The 22659-nt window shown below is 43.4% G+C and overlaps 2 protein-coding genes and 1 long non-coding RNA gene across 20 annotated transcripts in view; 1 reads left to right on the top strand and 2 right to left on the bottom strand.

Moving 5' to 3' along the window:
* Positions 1–20037, bottom strand: part of SP140 (SP140 nuclear body protein) — a 66868-nt gene extending 46831 nt beyond the window's left edge. For 3 of the 9 annotated variants that reach the window (XM_005657577.3, XM_005657578.3, XM_013990605.2), the window contains exons 1-6: positions 18720–18858; positions 14587–14726; positions 8347–8524; positions 7064–7232; positions 4405–4488; positions 119–202 (exon numbers count right to left, since the gene is read on the bottom strand). In XM_005657577.3, coding sequence (XP_005657634.1) covers positions 119–202; positions 4405–4488; positions 7064–7232; positions 8347–8524; positions 14587–14618 — 547 coding nt within the window. In that variant the 5' untranslated portion in view covers positions 14619–14726; positions 18720–18858. Of the gene's footprint in view, positions 1–118; positions 203–4404; positions 4489–7063; positions 7233–8346; positions 8525–14586; positions 14727–16688; positions 16821–18681; positions 19276–19846 lie in introns of those variants that run through there. The other 6 variants (XM_021075645.1, XM_021075643.1, XM_021075642.1 and 3 more) reach the window with 6 other exon arrangements.
* LOC110257073 lies at positions 3340–4375 on the bottom strand. The gene is made up of 2 exons (XR_002339248.1): positions 3834–4375; positions 3340–3562 (listed from the first exon to the last, which is right to left on the bottom strand). It is a non-coding gene; the product is annotated as an uncharacterized LOC110257073 (long non-coding RNA).
* SP110 (SP110 nuclear body protein) overlaps positions 18799–22659 on the top strand; it is a 56633-nt gene continuing 52772 nt past the window's right edge. For 4 of the 10 annotated variants that reach the window (XM_021075649.1, XM_021075648.1, XM_021075647.1 and 1 more), the window contains exons 1-2: positions 18799–18928; positions 21876–22023. In XM_021075649.1, the coding sequence (XP_020931308.1) occupies positions 18909–18928; positions 21876–22023 (168 nt within the window). In that variant the 5' untranslated portion in view covers positions 18799–18908. Of the gene's footprint in view, positions 18929–21038; positions 21740–21875; positions 22024–22659 lie in introns of those variants that run through there. The other 6 variants (XM_021075655.1, XM_021075654.1, XM_021075653.1 and 3 more) reach the window with 3 other exon arrangements.

Genomic DNA, 22659 nt, shown 5'->3' with positions numbered 1-22659 from the left:
GGTAGGAGAAGCAAGGACTAGCAGAGCCCTAGGACAGGAGACAGGAGGTAGGCTTTGCTTCCATGAAGACAAGAAAACAAAGATTTAATATGAAGTTGATAAATTAAAGGATAGTTACCTTGTCTGTCACGTGGCTGTAATCTGGGTGTATCTTCTAACCCTCTTATATTATTCATTTGGAGAGATGCACGTTCCAGGGGCACTGAAGAGAGCCAACAAGAAAATGACAGAACTAAGACAGTATCCCAAGAAGGGACCTCGGTGTACTCAAGCTGAACCCTGAGGTTCAAGTTCCAAGAACCCCACCTGAGGCCCAACAGAGACTTGCTTCCCTCTTTCTCATTTCAATGCATATGTGTAAGACAGCTGCGTGGCCACCATCACAGTCAAGAATGGGAACCTCCACCCAATGTAAGCAACCCCTGTTTTGATTTTTGTCACCATTGATGGGTCCTTCCTTCCTGGTACTCTGCTTGTCTGTAATGATGCTCATATCAGTGGGATCATACAGCACGCCCTCCTGTGACTGGCTTCTTTTGCTCAACATAAGGTTTCTGAGATTCATCCATGTTGTTACAAATACCAGTAGTTCATCCTTTTATACTGCCGAATAGTATTCCACTCTATAAATATATCACTGTTTACTTACTCTCTTATTGGTGAGAATTTGAATTGGTTTCAGGTTTTAGCTATTAGGAATAAACTTCCTTGTACAAATCTTTGTGTAAACATATGTTTTCTAGGAGTGGGGCTGGTGGGCCATGGCTTATATTTAACTTTGTAAAAGACTGCCAGACAGCTTTCCAAAGCAGTCATATCACTTTATATTCCTACCAGCAATACACATGAAGGAGTTCTAATTAATCTATAGTCTCACCAACATTTAGTGTCAGTATTTTTAATTTTAGCAATTTTAATATTTGAATGGTGGCTCATCGTGGCTTTGATTTGCACTTTCCCAGTGACTAATGAGATTATATAGTTTGCATATGTTCTTATTGGGCATTTTATATCTGTTCAAGTCTTTTGTCCATTTTTTAATTGGTGGTATTTCCTTTTATTATTCATTCCTAGGAGTCCCTTATACACTCTAGGTACAAGCCTTTATCAGATATGTGTACGGCAATATTTTCTCCCAGTCTAATACCTCACTTTTCCTTTTTGTAATAATGTCTTTGGATTAGTAGTTTTTAATTTTGATGAAGTCCAGGTTACCAAGTTGTTGTTTTTTTTATGGTCCCTGCTTTCTGTGTCCTATATAACAAATTTTTGCCAACTCTAAATTTGCAAAGATACTCTCCTGTGTTTTCTTTTAGAAGTTTTTCTTTAACTTTTAGATTTGTGATCCAGCTTGAACTATGTGTGTGGATAGTGTAAAGTAGGAGAGGAGATAAACTTTTTCCATGTCTGCTCTGCCTCTTTCTCAGTCTTTTAACAACTCACTCTGCTTCTCTCCATTTCTCACATTTCTCCTTACTGTCCTGTTCCCATCGCTGCCTCTCCTGGAGGAATGATTGCGGATCCTTAATTCTGAAGGTGTTGCTCCCCTTGGCCACTCCCATCACCTTGTGTTTCTGCCTCTTTCTTTCCCAGTGAGGCTTCTGGCTCTTGTTCCTTTGTCCCCCTAGTTTTCCCTTCTAATTATTTATACCTATGCTATTCCAGTGTCCTACCCTCTCTGTCTCTTTGTGGTGTGTGTGTGTGTGTGTGTGTGTGTGTGTGTGTGTGTGTCTTTTTTCATTATATGGCTGCACCTGCAGCATATGGAAGTTCCAAGGCCAGGGGTCAAATCTGAGCTGCAGCTGCAGCCAGCGCTACAGCCATGGCAATACTGGATCCGAGCAGCATCTGCAAACCATACTGCAGCTTGCTGCAATGCCAGATCCTTAACTCGCTGAGAGAGACCAGGGAGTGAACCCACATCCTTATGGACACTCTCTCAGGTTCTTAGCCACTGAGAAACAATAGGAACTCCAGAGCCTCTTTTCTGAATTATGAACTCATGATACCCCCCCTTACTCCCTCCCTGTATATGCTATGTCACTCAGAGTCAGTCATCCAGGCAAACGTTGCACTGTCAGTCAACCTTACTGCTTGTTCAGATTCTTGGGCATGTTCATGGGTCATTTCCTGTTTTTACTGCACCATTTGGGTCACTAGATGAATCGTCTTCCTTTATGCTCCATCACCAACATGCTCTGCGATTCTAGCTCTAGGTAGGTGTCATCTACATCCCATTAGGAAGATTAAAGAATTTGTTTCCCCTTCCCTTCCTGATGAAACTTTTGCTCTGTACTGATAACTATCATGAATCCTTCCACCACCCCATTCTCATTGTAGTAGTTAATTAATCTCTAAATATATTTTTATTTACCTTGTACTTTTTAATGGACATTTTATACCTTTAGAAATTTGTCTTTATTCAAAAGAATAAGTATGATTATTAAATATATGTTACATAAATGTGTAATACCCAAGGTATAATCCAAATCAAAGGATACAAATTAATGGCATGCTACAAAGCCATTTATATTCTTACATTGGTCATTTCCAAGGAAAAAGTCAACACTTGAAAAAATAACTAAACTTAGGAGTTCCCGTTATGGCTCAGCAGTAACAAACTCACCTAGTATCCATGAGGATGCGGGTTGGGTCCCCAGCCTCACTCAATGGGTAAAGGATCTGGCATTGCCGTGAGCTGTGGTGTAGGTTGCAGATGTGGCTCAGATCCCATGTTGCTGTGGCTGTGGTGTAGGCTGGCAGCTGCAGCTCTGATTCAACCCCTAGCCTGGGAACCTCCATATGCCATGGGTGTGGCCCTAAAAAGTAAAAACAAAAACAAAAACAAAAAAATACTGAATTTATTGTAGACCATTTGGCTTAAGAATGAAGATGTCACTTGGACTTGAAGGCTGTTTTACTCACTGAATCAGTAACTATTCCTCACATTTCAGTTTATTCTCCTGAAAAATGGAATAACAGGGAGCCCCCGACTGTGGCTCCACAGTAACGAACTCGAATAGTATCCACGAGGATTCAGGTTTGATCCTTGGCTTTGCTCAGTGCGTTAAGGATTCAGCATTGCCGTGAGCTGTGGTGCAGGTTGCAGACAAAGCTAGCTCTGGCATTGCTGTGGCTGCGGTGGAGGCTGGCAGCTGCAGTTCCCCTTTATGATCATTATGAGAATTAAGTTAGATGCCACATGTAAAGGGACATCTGGGTTATAGCAACTTAGTGAGAAATCATAATTCTCAATGTATGTCTTACATGTTAGAATTAATGATTAGTTCATTAGTAACACTATGAATGGAAGGATGATTAAAAAGCTGGAAACGGTGCTTTGGTTACAAAAGTACATCGTATTGTATTTTGCATCTCTTCTTGTTTAAGTTTTACATCTTGTATCTCTTTGGTCAGTGTTTCCTGTAAGTTATCCATCTTTGCCTCCAGTTTATTTCCAATGTCTTGTATCTTCTTCAGCATCCCTAGAAACTATCCTGCTAAGTGAAGTCAGCCATACAATGAGACACCAACATCAAATGCTTTCACTGACATGTGGAATCTGAAAAAAGGACAGACGGAACTTCTTTGCAGAACAGATGCTGACTCACAGATATTGAAAAACTTATGGTCTCCAGAGGAGACAGTTTGGGGGGTGGGGGGATGTGCTTGGGCTGTGGGATGGAAATCCTGTGAAATCAGATTGTTATGATCATTATACAACTACAGATGTGATCAATTCATTTGAGTAATAGAAAAAAAAGAAAAAAACCCCACAAAAGTACATGGTGCACATGCGAGCATTAAACAGATTGACCATGCGAAGCACTGACCTTGTGTCTGGTGGTCCGTGCAAGTCGGGTGTGGTGACTATTGCCATAAAGTCATCACTTCCTTTGTTCTCTCCTCCCCTGTTTACTCCTTCCCTTTTCCATTCTTTCTTTTCTACACAATGCCATTTCTTCCACATTCTCTTCTGCACCCAAGTACTGCTCATTCTCTTCCTTTCTGTTCCTTTATTGAGCAATATGTACAGACATGCCTTCTTTCGACACCCAAAAGGCTTCCTCTTGGATGCTGTCGCATAGGACCAAACCTCCCTCCTTCCCAGAGCCACTGAACTCCTCACTCACATTTACTGATGTCAATTCTCCCCCTTAATTCTGCCTCATGGTTGCAGTGAGAGCGTCTCTCTTGGGTTCCTGGGGCATCTTTTTAGTTGGCACAACTGCTGGAAATATTCTCGGATTCCAGATCTGATTGGCTAATTGAGCTTCACCATCTCTGGCCACCTTCCCTCCCCAGGGGACACTCTTCCCCCCCCACCCCGAGCTCAGTCCCCAATCTCTGTTCTCCTTTCCTCTTTGTGGATGAGAAAACGAGCTTCCATGGGGTCAGAGTTACCTTGTTCACGGCCCAACTGTAAGTTGATCATGTCCTTTGTCTCTCCTTCATTCGTGATTTGGTAGTTGAAGTTTTCAAGAATCACTGAGAAGAGAAAGGAAAGGCAGTCAGAGATTCCGAGGCTGCATCTCACAGTTACACGTCCAGGCACATTCTTGGCTCCCATAGTTCGGGGGGAAGCTTCCAGCCCTCAGGGGACCCTGGGCTTCAGTGTCTCACATGATCTGTGACTTGATGGTGCTCCTGGAATTTTATAGTGGTTCCACATGGAATGCCCCTCTCAAGCCATGGAAAAGAGTGGGTGGTGGAAAAGTTGTGAACAGTGGTTAACCCCCTTCACACTGATCAGAAAACAGTGAAAGTCGATTTAAAATAAACACTATACAGGGACTGTGTTTTATAAATTCTACACACATTGATCAGAAAATAGGGAAAGCCAATTTAAAATAAATAGTATACATGGAAGGTGTTTTGCAACTGGGACTGGGGAAGAAGCAGAGGGATTGCTTCAGGAAGAAGGTATAAATGTTTACAGAGAAATGGACCTCCACTGTAAAAGAAAAGCCCCAACTTTCAAAGATGGAGATTTTTAAAAGAAGGAAAAGAGGTAGCAGGAAGGAAAAAAAGATCTCAGGTGAGGGAAGATAAACTTGTTACAAGAGACGTAGCAGTGAAGAGGAACTTGTACTTCCTCGGGTGGGACGGGGGGTGGGGTAGGGAGAGACGCAGAAAACAAAGGAAAGACACTTTCTGAACGACAGATGGGAGGTGAATATTACCATAGCTGTACCAGTGACCCGGAAGGTGATAACAAGAGGCAGGAAACAAGCCCAGGGCAAGATATGAGAGAAAAACACCCAGGGAATAGAGAAAGATGTTGGCCAAGAAGGACAGGGGGCAGGAGTGCTCCTCCTGGGGGGCAATACCCACTGAGTGGTCGGGGCATTGGGGAGAAGCTTCTTCCACCCCAGAACACACTGACTTCATGCCCAGGCCAACTCTGCAGGAGTACATGGCGGGGGGGGGGGGGTGTATAACGCTGTGTGGGCAAGAGGGTTAGAGAACATAAGGAGGCCCCAAGGGCAGGTGTTTCAATGATGGGGGCAGGGAGCCTCTCAGAACCTTCTTCCTGCTTCTTGGCTCTGGGTGGCTGTCCCTCTACTCCTGTGGACAGCAGGATCTGGGAGGCGCCAGCAGCTACCTCTCCTGGGGCAGGTGGGCAGGGGCGCTGGGCAGGGCAGTGGGCAGTGCAGCCCCCCTGGGGCAGCGGTGAATCTCCGGTATAGGACAACACAGCACAGGGAGCCCTGGAAACTAACACGTGTGATGTGAGTGCTGGGTTCTTGGGAGGGAGATCTCTACAGAATAGAGAAAGGATCAGAGCCCCTGAGATGTGGGCAGTGGAAATAACCTCCATTCTCTCCCTACCTGTGGCCTGGGGACATTCTGATTCCAAATATAATATTGATCTGAAATTTGTGGCTAAGAATTTGATTGCCTTTCTTCCTTCTTCTGACTTAGACATATCGCATTGTGGAAATGAGATCGCTCGTATTATTTTACGAGATAGGGTTTTCACAATAAATACATCCCACTCTGTATACCGACTTCTTTGACTTTTTCTCTGCTTAAAAATTCTTTCCTATCTCTTTATTTTCCACAAAATAGACTTCAAATTCCTTGGTACAGGAAACTCCCCTCCAAGTCTCCTGGCCAGAACAAGCTTCCAAGAGGAGTCTACCCACCCTCTGTTTTTCAACTATGTGGTTCTGCAAGTCCACCTACAAAGTGGACTTTCCCACCTTGTAGCTTTCACATGCTTCCCACTCCCCAGTGCATGGGTATGTGATGCCTGTGACTTCTCTACTCTTTGGAGAAGTAAGTTGGCATAGGACTGTACTGAATGACCAATATTTTAGTACAAAGAACATATTTTCACCTTTGAACTTGTCTGTAGGTATCAGAAAGAGCTTCCTCCTTTCCTATAAATGAATATAATCCATGCCTTCTCTGAAAAAGTAGCGACTCAAACCCTGTGTTTCTCAGCACCAAATTCAGGCCCTGGCTGAGTGATCACTTGCGAAATTACGTGGTTAAAAGTGTGTCACCCCTGCCATGTGTAAGCTCCATGAGGACACAGGCCATATGTGTTTTCCTCACCATTGTATTCTCTTTCTGCCTGACCCATGATTGGGTCACTTTGCTGCATTGCAAAAAAATTGGCACAACACTGTAAATCAACCGTACTTTAATAAAAAATTTTTTTTTCTTTTTTTTTTTTTTTGTATTTTTAGGACTGCACCCGTGGCATACGGAGGTTCCCAGGCTAGGGGTCTAATCAGAGCTGTAGCCGCCAGCCTACACCACAGCCATAGCAATGCCAGATCCGCGCTGCGCCTGAGACCTACATCACAGCTCACGGCAACACCAGATCCTTAACCCACTGAGCGAGGCGCCAGGGATCGAACCCGCAACCTCATGACTCCTAGTTGGATTCATTTCCGCTGTGCCACAATGGGAACGCAAAAAAAAAAAATGTTTAAATAAAATAAAATAACTCTCAAATATAATGAAGAGTAAATGAATGAATCAGTGAATGAATGAATCAAGGAAAAAAGTGGACCTGCACCCCCTGAAAGCTGTTGGAAGCTCTACTTACTTTTTTTGAAGTCTCTGAAAATCTGATGTAAGTCAGGATAGGCCTTCAGGTTAATGCTGCTGAATAGAGCTTCCAGAACTGTCCGGTCAAATTTCTTCTCCAGTTCACTGAGAACATCATACATCACTCTCTCCACCGGGACTAGATTTCTGCATGCTTCCAGAAAGTGCTTAAAAATATTGAATGGAGAATGATGTAGTATGGATTATAGGAGACCCAAATTATAAATAGTCTAATTGTTCTCTTGGGAAATGTTAGAATGTTACACATATTTGGATGATTTCTTAAGTATCCTCCATCATAAAAACAGACTATTATTTTGTGAACCTGCTTCTCTGACATTGATGTCCACCTAAGAGAGCAATTTTATTTATTGGAATATAGTTGATGTACAGTGTTGTGTCAATTTCTGCTGGATAATATACTGACCTCATTATATATTGACCCATATATATATATATATATGCATTCTTTTTCTTGGGGTTGGTAAATGCAAACTATTACATTGAGAATGGATAAACAATGGGGTCCTACTGTACGGCATAAAAGAGCAATTCTGAAGAATAAAAGTGAGTTCAAGGTTGAATGTCATGCGGGGGTTTTAAAAGTATGGCCAGGATGCTTCAGGTGTGACCCAGACTGGTGTTGAGAGGCCACTTTTTTGACTGGACAGTGACCACGGCCCTCCCCCAGGACTGACCTTGCCTGAAAAGGTCCAGGAAACCAGGCAACCACTCTCCCCTGCTGTGAATATGGCCAAAGGGCAAAGAAAATCAAAAGCAAAAGGAAGATTTGTCCTCACTATTCCCAGAAAGACCCATTGCTCACCGTCACCTGCCTTCCGCATCCAGTAATGTCTAAAGAACAAGAAATGATTTGGAGAGCAGCAAGGATCTCCTTCCAAATTTACCCCAATGGGACACAACTTCTCTGACTTCAATAACCTCATGTTCAAGTGTATAAAGGAAGAGGACTTTGTGATGACATGTTGCATCTGCTTTAATTTTGTTACTGTTATTATACTGTGCAGATGCACCTAAGATGCTCTGTGTCTAAGTCCCCCTTGCATTACCAACGCTGCCACAGCCCCAGTGCCATGCCCCTCCCTCGTTTACCGCAGAGGAAGGAAGGCTGTCTGGGATTCTGCTTCTCCTGTGACCTCCTAACTTACAGGATGGGGAAGGTCCCATTCACAGGAGGCCCTTTACCCTGCTCATTGCATCCTGAAGTCTGGCGGAATGCAGCGCACAGCTGGTACTGAACAGGGAATTCCCATCACTTACTTCATACATCTGCTCAGGGATGAAGCTCCGGTCCCGGAGGCCCATAAGGAAAGGAAAGGGCTGTGTTATTACACTTGAAATGTCCACCTTATTTTCTCTGAAGAACCTGAAAATCAGCTCATTAAAAAACTGCTCATCTGAGCTCTGTTCCTCTGGGTTCTGGTAGCCTGTGAAAGTTCTGAAAAAACAAAGACACAATATCACATTCAACACGGAGTTTCCAGGAGGCCCATGGAGGCCAAAAGATTTTTATTTTATTTTACTGTATTTGCTTTTTAGACCTGAACCCTTGGTATATGGAGGTTCCCAGGCTAGGGTCGAGTCAGAGCTACAGCTGCCAGACTACACCACAGCCACAGATCTGAACCGCATCTGTGAGCTATGCCACAGTTCACGGCAACACTGGATCCTTAACCCACTGAGTGAGGCCAAGGATCAAACCCACAACTTCATGGTTACTAGTTGGATTTGTTTCTGCTGAGCCATGACAGAAACTCCAAGGCTGGAATTTTTTTTTTTTTCTTTTTGCTCTTTTTGGCCGCACCCACAGCATATGGAATTTCCCAGGCTAGGGGCCCAGTTGGAGCTGTGCCACAGCCTCAGCAATGCCAGATCCAGGCCTCTTCTGCAACCTACACCACAGCTCACAGCCACACCAGATCCTTAACCAAGGAAGCAAGGCCAGGGATCGAACCCGCAACCTCATGGTTCCTAGTTGGATTCGTTTCTGCTGCACCACGACAGGAAATCCAAGGCTGGAAGATTTTAAACATAAAAGATACTCAACAGAGAGCAATGTGTATAAAATAGTGTCTTGTGGAAGGACTGGGATGGATGGACTATTTTACTCAGGGAATAATCAGGGGTGCAAGAGAAGAATACACTGAGCTTAAAGCAGACTTGTGCATCGGAGCGAAAGAATCCATCCTATGCTAATCAAAATGGTTGTAAAAAGACTTTTACCCAAACTCTCTAGGGAAAATGTTGAATTTAAAAATGGCGAAATCTTTACAGGAATTTATATAATACTGTGACAATTAATTTTATGTGTCAATCCGGAAGGAGTTTGAGGATAAGATGAACATTTTAATTTTATTCTTTTAATTTTTATTTACTTTTTTTATGGCTGCACCTGTGGCATTTGGATGTTCCCAGGCTAGGGGTCAGATGGGGGCTGCAGACGCTGGCCTATGCCACAACCACAGCAATGCCAGATCCGAGCTGCCTCTGTGACTAATGCGGCAGCTTGTGGCAACATCAGGTTCTGACCCCACTGAGCAAGGCCAAGGATTGAACCCACATCCTCACAGAGACAACGTCAGATAGTCTTAACCTGTTGAACACCAAGGGAACTCCTTAACATTTTATTTTAAGTTGGAGAATTTGAGACAAGCAGTTTCCCCTCCATAATGTGGGTGAGCCTCATACATTCAGGTGAAGGTCTGACAAAAAAAAAAAAAAAAAAGACTGGCCTCCCTGAGTTAAGAAAGGATTCTCCAATTGACTGCTTTTAGACTGGAGCTGTACCACCAGCTCTACTGGGTCTCTAGCCTGCTGGCCCACACTGCAGATTTTGGCCTTGCCAGCCTTGATTATTGTGTGAGCCAATTCCTTATAATAAATCTAACTCCGTCTCTCCCTATATGTATAAAAATACACCGCACGCACACACACACACACACACACACACACACACACACAGCCTATTGGTTCTGTTTCTCTGAAGAAACCTGATGACAATACATTTATCAAAAAAAAAGTTACAAAGAATAAAAAACAACCAAGTCTTCTTAGTTAATAACAAAGGAAGAGGACCTGAGAAGGAATAAATTTAAGTACAATAATTTAAAATTCTTTGTGGGGGATGTCCTGTCGTGACTCAGTGGTAACGAACCCGTCTAGGAATCCATGAGGATGCAGGATCCATGAGGATGCGGGTTCACCCCCTGGTCCCACTCAGTGGGTTGAGGCTCTGGCATTGCTGTGAGCTGTGGGGGAGGTCGAAGATGCAGCTCGGATCTGGCATTACTGGGGCTGTGGTGTAGGCTGGCAGCTACAGCTCCAATACAGCTCCTACCCTGGGAACTTTATATACCTCAGGTGTGGCACTAAAATAAAATAAAAAATAATTTTTTTCTACTCTATGTTAATCTAAGAAATAGCCATTTTTTCAAAGTAATAATAGCAACTATGTGATTTACAGAAAGTGGAGAAGTGGAATGACCAACAGTAGCATTAAAAAGGACTGAAGGGAGGAATCAGTGAGATTCTGTGATACGATGTATGAACTAACCCTGAAGCATGATGTGATTTAGAATGGATGTGACTTGTTGTAACTATATAGTAAATTCAAGAGAAACCAATAAAGTATTTTAAAAGAAGTATAATTGATATACTAAGAGATATGAGAAAATGGAATCACAAAATGCTCAGTTAAAACCAAAAAGGCAGGGAGTTCCCATTGTGGCTCAGATTACAAATCTGACTAGTATCCACGAGGATGCAGGTTCAATCCCCAGCCTCACTCATTAGGTTAAAGATCCAGCGTTGCTGTGAGCTGTGGTGTAGGTTGCAGGTGCAACTTGGATCTGGTGTTGCTGTGACTGTGGTGTAGGCTGGCAGCTGTAGCTCCGATTTGACCCCTAGCCTGGAAAATTCCATATGCTGCAAGTGCGACCCTAAAAAGCCAAAAAAAAATAAAAAGAAAAGAAAAAAAAAAGAAAAGGCAGAAAAAGAAGGGAAGAAAAAATGGACAGAAAGACAAATACAATGAATAGAAAACAGTTATAAGCATTCAAACTACTTGAATAATCATTTTAAATGTGACAGGTCCAAATATGCCAATTAAAGTACAGAGATGGGAGATGTCGCAGGTGCCCCTAAAAACCAAAATAAATAAATAAATAAATACATAAAAATAAAAATAAAAGAAGGAAAATCAACTATAATAAAATTTTTTTTTAAAAAGAATGAACTAGGAGTTCCCGTAGTGGCTCAGCAGAATCGAATCTGACTAGCATCCATGAGGACACAGGTTCAATCCTTGGCCTTGCTCAGTGGGTTAAGGATCTGGCGTTGCTGTGAGCTATGGTGGAGGTCGCAGACTTGGCTTGGATCCTGCGTTGCTATGGCTGTGGTATAGGCCAGCATGCACAGCTCCGATGCTACCCCTAGCTTGGAAACCTCCATATGCCGCAGGTGCAGCCCTAAAAAGCATAAATAAATAAATAAATAAATAAATAAAATAATGAACTATAGTCAAACTGTTTTAAACATGAAAGAACTCAAAAAATAAAAATAAAAGACGGAGATGGAGAGAGTGAAAAAATAACACCTATTTAATGGAGACATACGAGGCCAACATTAATGAAAAGAAAAAAAGCCATATTAATTTAAGACAAAGCAAATTTTAGAGTGAGGAAAATTGTTAGAGACACAGAGGGGCATTATATCAAAATAAAGGGGTCCAAATTCTCTAAGAAGACTCAGCAATCCTTAATGAATACACAACTACCAAAGTAGCATCAAAGTACATGAGACAAAAATTGACAGAAATACAAGAAGAAATCGACAAATCAACTCGTGGGAGAATTCGATACCCCTCTTCTAGTAATTGATAGAACAAACAGGCAGAAATTCAGTAAGAGTACAGTTAACCTGAACAGTACCATCAATCAATCTGATTTAACTGACACTTATAGAGTGTTCCATTCTACAGCAGCAAAATATACAAATCACTCAAGTTTACATGGAATGTTATCAAAACACACCACATTCTCAGCTCTAAAACTTGTCTTAACAAATTAAAAAGAAAAGAAATTGAAAAATTATGTTCTCAGACCACAATGGAATTAGAGCAGAAATACAAAGGAAAATTCCAAAATACTTAGAAATTGAACAGTACACTTCTAGGATCAAAGAAGTCTCCAGGAAAAATCTAAAAATATCTAAGTTATGGAAGGCAGCACAAACAGTGCATAGAGAGACAAGCGCAGGATTAAAATGCATATATTAGAAGAGCAATCTAAATCAATAATTTAAGCCTCCATCTGAAAAAAACTAGAGAAAAAAGAGAAATTTAAGGTTAATTCAAGTAGAAGAAATCATAAAAATTAGAGTAATTATCAATAAAATTGAAAACAGGAAAACATTAAGAAAAAAAATCAATGAAACCAAAAGATGATTTTTTTTTAAATCAATAAAATTGATAAACCTATAGCCAGGCTAACAAAGGAAAAAGAGAGAAGACAGAAATTATCAATATCAAAAACAAAAGAGGGGTTATCTTTATCAATCCAATAGATGTTAAAAGGATTATAAGAAATAATACTGGGAATGCCCGTTGTGGTGCAGCAAAAATGAATTCAAATAGTATCCATGAGGATTTGGATTTGATCCCTGGCCTCACTCAGTGGGTCAGGGATCTGGCAATGCTGTGAACGGTGGTGCAGCTCACAGACAAGGCCAGCAGCTACAGCTCCAATTCGACCCCTAGCCTGGAAAATTCCATATGCTTTGAGTACAGCCCTAAAAAGCAAAAAAATAAAAATAAAAATACATATATATATACACACACAAGCACACACACACTATGGACTATGGACTGTGGATTACCCCATAAGTTTGAAAAAAGATAAAGTAGACAAATTCCTTAAAAGACACACTGCCCAAACTCAGAGAGAGAGATCATTTGAGTAGGCCTATAATTATTAAAGGGACTGAATCTATAATTTTTTTTGCTTTTTTTTAATTTTTTAATTTTTTTTTATTTTCCCACTGTACAGCAAGGGGGTCAGGTTATCCTTACATGTATACATTACAATTACATTTTTTCCCCCACCCTTTCTTCTGTTGCAATATGAGTATCTAGACAAAGTTCTCAATGCTATTCAGCAGGATCTCCTTGTAAATCTATTCTAAGTTGTGTCTGATAAGCCCAAGCTCCCGATCCCTCCCATAGTCCTCCCAAAAGGAAAGTACCAGGCCCAGGTGGTATCACTAGTAAATTCTATCAAACCATTCAATTACAATGTCTTCCAGAAAATAGAAGCAGAGGCAATACCCAACTCATTGTATGAGGTCAGAATTACTCTACCCTCACTTCTCAGTGCCTTTGTTTTCCTGCCTAGAGGTCAAAGGTTGGCTGGACTTTGGGTACCACTGGCTCATCTTTCCATCTCTCAGGAGCAGGTGGGGAATGGAGGCAGGATGCACTGTCAGCCTCCAGGAGAAAGGATGCTGGGCACTAGGTAGCAATGCTACTAGCTCAGAATCTTGGGTTAGAGGAGGGTTTTTTTTTTTTTTTTTTTTTTTTTTTTTGCCACACCTATAGCATACGATGGTTCCCAGGCCAGGGGGAATCAGAGCTGCCGCTGCAAGCCTACATCACAGCCACAGCTATGCTGGATCCTCAACCCAATTAGCGAGGCCAGGGATCGAACTGTCATCCTCATGGACAACAGTCGTGTTCTTCATCCTCTGAACCACAACGGGAAGTCCTAGAGGAGTTTTTAATACGCGTTTATATTGCTTTACCTTTTGTACTGACAATATGTATTGATGATTGACAATGGCTTTTATTTTTAAAAGACAATTTCCAAAAAAATAAAAACAGAAGACAATTTCCATCCTTCTTTAACCAGATGTGTAACATTTTCCAGAATAAAAAAAGCAGTAACTCCCTCTCTGCCTGTTTGTATGCCTGTGGGTTGAGCCCCAACCACTTTCAGTTCCTCCTATCAGAGGCCCTGTGAGTTGACTTTTCAGATTCAGGACCTCACAGATAGGCTGAAACTAGTCTGCAGCTACCCAGAAACTAGAAAAAGTTAGACATCAGTTAGGCATTCAATTAGGATATTAATTTTTCTAAAAAGACACTTCCTGGACAGAGTAATCTTTGGGGATGGGGTAGAAGAGGCATGGGGGGAATGAGAGATTCAGAGTCAAGATGAACCATCCCGCCTGGCATCAAGCCTCAGAGGGACAAGAGAGTTCCCGCAGCGCCAGCCCCGCAGCATAGCCGTTGCAAGAAAATAGGAAGATGACATGAGTCAGAACATCTTCAAGTTCCCCCAGGGTCTAATCCACCGCAGTTTTCAACATCTGCGTCCCTCCTTACTTACTTATTTGTAATCCCACCCTGTTGCATACGTGTAAAATGAAACTGGGTCGACAGAACTAATGGGTGTAGACGCCAACCTTAGAAAAGATGCAAGACAAGGACAGGAAACCAGGACTAACCTGCAGCTGAGGTCGCTGCCTCCACTTGCCATCTTCTCAGGCCCGCCTAAGATGGCTATTGATGAGATGTTCACTGCCTCTGTCCTTTCTGGGAACACTGACAACAAAGTCTGCCTCTATCGATCCCTCGGGTGCAGCATCTAAAAGGCAAAAGAAAAGTGAAATTGCTCAACAGCGTGACGTGCGTGGCCGCACCACCACGTCCATCTTCCCTCCACCCAATCTCGGCCCCAGGGGAGGAGAGGGCGGGTTCTCAGCGCTCCGGGAAGAGCCAGCCACTGGTTCCTGCAAAGGAGAGAGGGCCGGGAGAGTGTCTTGAACTCAAACAGATCAAGTGTGTTTTGAGGGGAAGTGGCATAGGGTTGGCAGGGAGGAAAGAAGCTCCATGTTTGCCTCTGTCCCCTTCAAGGAAAACAAAACGAAGCCAGAATTCTCAGATTTCCTTTTCGCCCCCGGGACACCGCAGGGATCCTGAACTGGATGAGTCAGAACCGGTGTTCAGACACAGAACTGGAAAGAACCGAAATGCTGGGGAGCATGTTCTTCACGTTTCTGGAAAAGAGCCAGAGGCCAGAAAATCCTCTCAACTCCTGCAACCAGAATGAGTGCTGAGTTTGGGCAGAGAAGCCGATGTGCAAGCCTGCATTTCCTTCAATATCGTGGGCAATTTACACATGCAGCCAAGTGTGCTTAGGAAAATACTCAGCTTCAACTGGTCACTGAAATCTCAAAGAGAGCGGTAGGGAAAGGGTTTGTAACTGAGACTACCTACACCTTAAAGGACAAGCCAATGACCTTAGCTAACAAGTGTGTGATATGGATGTTTGTACCTAATTTTTTCACATATACCCAGCCCTTATTTTGCAAAGGATTTGAAGCAACTTGGAAAAACACCCTGTATCAGCATAAAGTTGAAAGATAAAGAAATGGGAGGAGTTCCATTGTGGCTCAGCAGAAACGAACCCGGCTAATATCCAGGAGGACCCCGGTTCGATCCCTGGCCTCGCCCAGCGGGTTAAGGATCCAGTGTTGCCGTGAGCTACGGTCATAGACACAGCTTGGATCTGGCGTTGCTGTGGCTGTGGTGTAGGCCAGCAGCTACGCTCCAATTGGATCCCTAGCCTGGGAATTTGCACATGCTGTGGGTGTGACCCTAAAAAGCCACACCCAGATGCTGCTTCTCAAGTGATGGTGCTAAGACTAGGGCTTAAGGGTAGTCCCGTCAACTTTACAAGAAAACCTTACTTTGCAGTAGCCTGCATTAGCCCAGATAACAATGGGAACTTTAGCATCTGTTCCCCACTGTCTTTTTTTCTCTCTGTTCAGTGGAGAATTAATATCTCTGGAAGAAGATAAGGGGTGCCTGGACCAAGTCCGCTGGTAACCATCAGATAGAAGGTCCCTGGCACCTACTGGATGAATAGAGTTGTCTCCTTTTTCTCCCAAATGACCTAGGAGATAAGATTCCGACCTGCCTCCTTGCTCTGTTCTCCCACCCAAATTTAGGTCAAGGAGGTAATAATCTCTAAAGGCAAGTCAATGCCTTCCTTCTACCTGAAAGATGTTTCTCTGTTTTGCCAAGCGTGCCAAGCTCCGCCACCTAGAACAGCGGTGTGAGTTAGAGTCCTGGTCACAATCCAGTATGATAATCTGCTATTAATTTGCCAAAAGCTACGCAACTCCCATCTCTGAACACTAGTGGGGTATTGACTCCTTTCACATCCAATTAGGTCAGACTACCCATCCCAGGCTGATCACATGTCTGTGAAGACCTGTTGCCCGCAATTCACTGTCTTCTACCAACTTTTTAATAAGTTTCAGGTACACGTAACTAAAAAGGACTCTGACCAACAAGCAGAAAATGAATTTCTTAGACATATTGAGGAGCTTGAGGAATCTCTAGGAAGGCTGGAGGATTGGAGTAAGAAAATAAGGCAGGCTAGGCAGCAAGATCCCCAGTCCAGGTCATGCTATGTGAACATTGATTTGGCAACTATGTGCCTTCCATTCCGATTTAAAAAGGAGGATAAGAAATCATTTTCATTTTCACATGACAGATAAGATTATTCCTTTACAACTGTCTCCAGGTTATATTCACTCACTCGCCTTCTGTCATGATATAGTCCAAGGAGATCGGGATCACCCGGACATCCCAGAGAGCTGGACATGGATCGACTATGTTGGTGACATCATGGTGATCAGACAGGATGAGCAAGAGGTGGGCAGCACCCGTGCTAGAGAGGAATAAATTACTGGTCCTCAAAATAGTGATGCACAGCAAAAGCATTATGATGAGCAGAAGAAGTCGTACATCAAAACGTGTAGGAGTTCCCGTCGTGGCGCAGTGGTTAATGAATTGGACTAGGAACCATGAGGTTGCAGGTTTGATCCCTGGCCTTGCTCAGTGGGTTAAGGATCCAGCGTTGCCATGAGTTGTGTGCAGTCGCAGACACGGTTCGGATCCTGTGTTGCTGTGGTTCTGGCGTGGGCCGGCAGCTGCAGCTCTGATCGGACCCCTAGTCTGGGAACTTCCATATGCTGCGGGTGTGGCCCTAGAAAAAAGGCAAAAAGACAAAACAAAAACAAAAACAAAAAAATGTGTATGCTGTGTGGGAGCTCCCATCGTGGCTCAGCGGTAATATAATGAACCCGACTAGTAAGCATGAGGATGCAGGTTTGACCCCTAGCCTCATTCAGTGGGTTCAAGATCTGGAGTTGCCATGAACTGTGGTGTAGATCACAGACGCGTCTCAGGTGATCGCAGATGCGTCTCAGATCTGGCATTGCCATGGCTGTGGTAGAGGCCAGAGGCTACAGCTCTGATTCAGCCCCTAGCCAGGGAAATTCCATGTGCTGCAGGTGTGGCCCTAAAAAGACCAAAAAAAAAAAAAAAAGTGCACATTGTGCGTTACCATTTACATAGAAATTTAGTGCAGACAAAACAAATCCGTAGACATAGTGAAAGTAGATCAGTGATTGCCCAGTGCTGGGACTGAGGAGGAAACTATTGGCGAAGGGCACAAGGGGACTTTCTGGGATGATGGAAATGGCCTGTATCTTAACTGTGGTTATGATGACGTTTGTTAAATCGCATCGAAATGCACACTTAAGATGATGCATTTTTATACTCCCATCAAATTGAGCTCGTGCCCACGTATGCTAGCCTTGGTTTCAAGGTTTCTTAGACTCTAGAACTGTGTTTCCCATCTTTTTTTCTGATTTATAAGTGTCCTGTTAGGAGAGGTCCCAAGTACATTTTCAAATCATTGATTTAAGTAAGGTTAAACAGACTTCTTAGAGAAGGATTTCTCACAGTACATATTAGAAATCTTTTTTGTTTTGTTTTGTTTTTGTCTTTTTGCCTTTTCTAGGGCCGCTCCCGCCGCATATAGAGGTTCCCAGGTTAGGGGTCGAATCAGAGCCAGAGCCACAGCAACCCGGATCCGAGCCGCATCTGTGACCCACACCACAGCTCACGGCAACGCCCGATCCTTAACCTACTGAGCGAGGCCAGGAATTGAACCCCAAACCTCATGGATCCTAGCCGGATACGTTAACCACTGAGCCACGACAGGAACTCCACATATTAGCAATCTTTAATAGGATGTTTAGAGGGAGTGTTCCCTGTCTCCCTGGAGCGGCTGTTTTAGAACCTTCTCCTGGCCCCAGTTCTCTCTGGGATCTGCCCACCACTGCAGGATTTAAGTTTCTATTCAGGTTTCTTTTTAAATTTCAATTTTCTTCAGTAATAATTTTATCCTGACAAAGTATAGGCATTTCTGAGTCACCCCTCCCCTTTGTTTTTATTTTTATTTTTTTTAAGTGTGATGATTTCTAGTAAATGGATTCCTTGGTGTAACATCATCATCCCCACAATTAAGCTTAGGGACATTTTCATCACCCCAAAAAGTGTAGGAGGACGAGTCCTAAAGAAACAGAGGTAGGTACAGATGTAAATAGATAGCATAACCCCCCGCCCCAACCACGTCCTTCGGACCGCACGCCCCCTCCTCACAGTACCCTCCTCCCCAGCTGGACCACCTCTCAAACCACCAATCCCACGACCCCCAAGTCCCCTGGGAATCTCACAAGTACCGGGAGGTGCCGAGAAGCTGCGAGAAATGAGGTCTTACCTTCAGCTCTGCACAGTCCGTTCAATGCTTTCACTTTGCTTTCACTTTCCTTTCCTCGGGAAGCCTGGCCCTCACCCTGAGCCCCAAAGCACAGACTTCCTGTTTTGCCTAACCTACCTCCCTGCCCTGCTCCCAGGCTTCCAGAGCCATCCTGGGAGAGCCCCTGGACCTGGAAAGGGAAAGGAACAGATGGCAGTCTCAGTATCCAGGTGGGTTTTTTTTGCCTCGGCTGCTTTATTCAGCTTTTGGTGATTGGCTTCCCCAGGTCCTGTTCTGGCCGCAGCAGCAGGGTGAGGCTCTCTCTCTCTCTCTCTGTAAAATTCCGTTTTCCAAAGAGATAGAGAGGGTGGGTGGGACTTAATAGGAGACTGTTAAAAAGAAGACAGAAGAACCGGGGAAGCAAACACACAACTCCCCCACCCCCAAATTCTAGCCTGTTATTGCAAACGGAGCTTGAGATTTCCTCTGTACTTCCTTGTCCGTGCAGTGACCCTGCCTCTGCCCCAACCAGGCAGCTCATTCATTATTCATAGTACAAGGGACCCGAGGGAGCTGGGACACTCGTGGGAAAGAGAAAACAAGGAGAGTGCATTTAATTTCCTCTCTCACATATCAACTTCTTAATATTTTTTCCTTAAGCACATTCATGATTATTTTCTTGAAATAAATTCCCAGAGTCAGGGAGATGATCTAGAAACAAATGCAGAGGGACTTTCAGGATGCTGTTAAGCACAGCATTGTGTCAGGCAGACAGTTTGCTTTTTAAAAATGTATTTGTTATGATTACTTTTCCCATTCTTAGTGAATACGCTTTTCAAAAAAAAAAAAATTCCTAGAAGTGGAATTTAAGACTCAAGGGCATACAAATTTTAGGAGATTTGATAAGGATTACTAAATTAACCTCTAGCAGTGTCTCTGATTGTTTTCTATCTTGGCCAGTTTGGTTGGCAAACATGTTATCAGATTGTCTTTGCCCTGTTCTGACCTGACCTCTAGCAAGTTGCCGTGTTTGTCATACATTCATTGTACATTTGACTTAATTTCTTGTTTATGCCTTTCCTTTTCTTTTTCTCGCTGATATTTATCTTTACTTATTGATTTTTAAGATTCTTGTGCATAATACAAACCTGAACACTCACGTACGGGACGCAGTATCCTGCACTGGTGAGAAGAGGGGCTTTGGTCAGATGAGTCCGCTTTGCCCATGAATACCTCGGGCTAGTTAATGAACCTCTCTGTGCTTCGCCTTCATCCCTGGCAATTGTAGCAGATGAAGAGTGAGGAACACGGCAGGTGTTTTGCTCAGAACGCTGTAGTAAAATTAGTCATCCGGGGCCCCTTCCTCTTCCTAGCATGTGACCATCCTGACCTTTTCTGGCTCTGAATTGATTTTTGCCCCACATTTCCCGTGCAGATGGTAAACAGCAGACTTCTTTCCCATCTCTTCTCTGTCCTCCAGGATTTCTTCATGATTATAGACCCCCTACGTCTCTTCTTGTGGTTGCCAGTACTGTTGTGGATTATTGTTTTTGATAACATTTTTTTTTTCTGTTAAAGTGTTCAGGAATGAGGAAAAAGAGACAGGAGTGCTTAACCTGCCACTGGGATTAAGTCCCTAGAAATAGTCATGAATTATAGCTCAACTTTCTCTTTGACATCAAATGGAAAAATGGGATCTGTGTTTTATTCCATAAAAATCTCTAGGTTATTCCATTTTTTGTTAGTGCTTTCCCTTTTCTTAACCATTTGTCAATAGGGTAATAGGTATGTTCGAGTTCCCGTCGTGGCTCAGTGGTTAGCGAATCTGACCAGGAACCATGAGGTTTCAGGTTCGATCCCTGGCCTCGCTCAATGGGTGAAGAATCCGGCAGTGCCGTGAGCTGTGGTGTAGGTCGAAGATGAGGCTTGGATCTGGTGTAGGCCAGCAGCTACAGCTCTGATGAGACCCCTAGCTTGGGAACCCCCATATGCCACAGGTGTGGCCCTAGAAAAGGAAAAAGATGGGGAAAAAAATGTAATAGGTACCTTTTCTAGGAGTTCCTTTCGTGGCTCAGTGGTTAACGAACCTGACTAGGAACCATGAGGATGCAGGTTCAATCCCTGGCCTCACTCAGTGGATTAAGGAACCAGCATTGCCTGTGAGCTGTGGTGCAAGTCACAAATGAAGCTCAGATCCCACGTTGCTGTGGCTGTGATGAAGGCCAGCAACTGTAGCTCCGATTTGACCCCTAGCCTGGGAACTTCCACATGCTGCAGGTGCAGCCCTAGAAAGCAAAAAAAAAAAAAAGAATGTCATGTCATAGGTACATTTTCGGATAATTGCTTACTAATATTTTCTCATGGCCTAAAAATGGTCAATATTTATAAATGCCAGCTGGGCAAGGGAAGAGACGCTTGCCTGTTCTGAGATGTGAAATTGATACATTAAATATATCAGGCACCTCACCTTTACTAATCATGCCTTTCACATCCTTCATGTTCTTGTTTATATTAGGCCTGTTTGTAGGCAGAGATTGTAGGTGGTTTTATGAAGTTTCTAAATATTATCAGGTTTCCAACTCTCTACCCATCTTTGGGTGGTCCCTTGGCATGAGCATTGGTAATGTATATACCTTAGGCTGAGTCCCAGTCTTGGTTAGCTCAGTTCACTGTAGCCACAGCTCATGCTTATGACTGTACGCCTGGAACCAGGAAGTCGGAGTTTGTTCCTCTTTAACCACTTTCAAGTTTTGCAGTTTAGGGCAAGTTATTCAACCTCTCTATGTCTCAGTGCCCTTGGCGGTATAAATAGGTGCAATCAAAATTGAAAGCATTTTGCGAAGACCAAACAAGTATGTAAAACCCTTAGGAAAAAAGTCTGCCGCATGGGAACCAGTCAGTAGATAGTAGCTCTGTTTAATCCTGCCTTAGAGTAACCAGCAGCCCCTTTGGGATTTCAGCATTGTATTATTAGTCACTTTCAGCCTCTGTTGTTGCTGGGCACTTTCACTTCTGCCCATACCCCTGCATCGTTCCAGCAGGTACGGCTTTGCAGACTGCTAAGGGATGCCTTCGGGACCAAAATGCTGGTCTTCAGATGCCTCTGCAGCACAGAGCATGGCTCCCCAAACTCTTCAAAGTCTTTGCTTCTCTTTTTCTCTCGTGCCCCTTTCATAGGAGAATCACCATGACCAGGCCCTTAGAAGAGGCTCTTTTTCAGCACTTCATCCATCAGAAGCTGGAGATTGCTTATGCCATAAATAAGCCATTTCCCTTCTTTGAAGGACTCCGAGACAACAACTTCATCACCGATACACTATACAGGGTGAGTCACATTGATGGCTTTGCCGTGGCAGCCCCAGCCCACCAAGAATGCCTAACTATTAAGACAATGTCCCAGGCCTTCTAGAACTGGGAAGCCCAGGCTAACATAGCATCAGGGAAAAAAGGTGTCCAAGGGAGGTGACCTCAAACAAGATGGATTTTTAAAAAGAAAGGTGTTTATGCACAGTTCTGGAGGCCAGAAATATGAAATCAAGGTGTTGACAGGGTTGATTCCTTCTTGAGACTCTGAGGGACCATCCATTTGGTGACTTTCTCTGTCTCCTGGTGGTGCCAGGCATCCAATCCGAGTAATCTGGGCTCATAGAAACGTCACCTGATATGCTGTTTCGATCTCTACATTGCCTTCTCCTTTCTGTGTCTTTCCTCTTTCTCTTCTCTTACAAAGACACTTGTCATTGTGATTTAGGGCCCAGGATGATCTCATCTCAGCATGCCTAACTTTATTACCTCTTTTTCTTTTTTTAAATTACTCAATGAATTTTATTACATTTATAGTTGTACAACGATCATCACAATTTTGTAGCATTTCCATCCCAAATCCCTAGTGCATCCCCCACCCCCAAACCTGTCTCAATTGGTAACTGTAAGTTTTTCAAAGTCTGTGAGTCAGTATCTG

The sequence above is a fragment of the Sus scrofa genome, chromosome 15, assembly GCF_000003025.6.
Source record: "Sus scrofa isolate TJ Tabasco breed Duroc chromosome 15, Sscrofa11.1, whole genome shotgun sequence".
Taxonomy (NCBI): domain Eukaryota; kingdom Metazoa; phylum Chordata; class Mammalia; order Artiodactyla; family Suidae; genus Sus; species Sus scrofa.
Note: the sequence above shows the minus strand (reverse complement) of the source record. Positions and strands in the feature narration are given on the sequence as shown.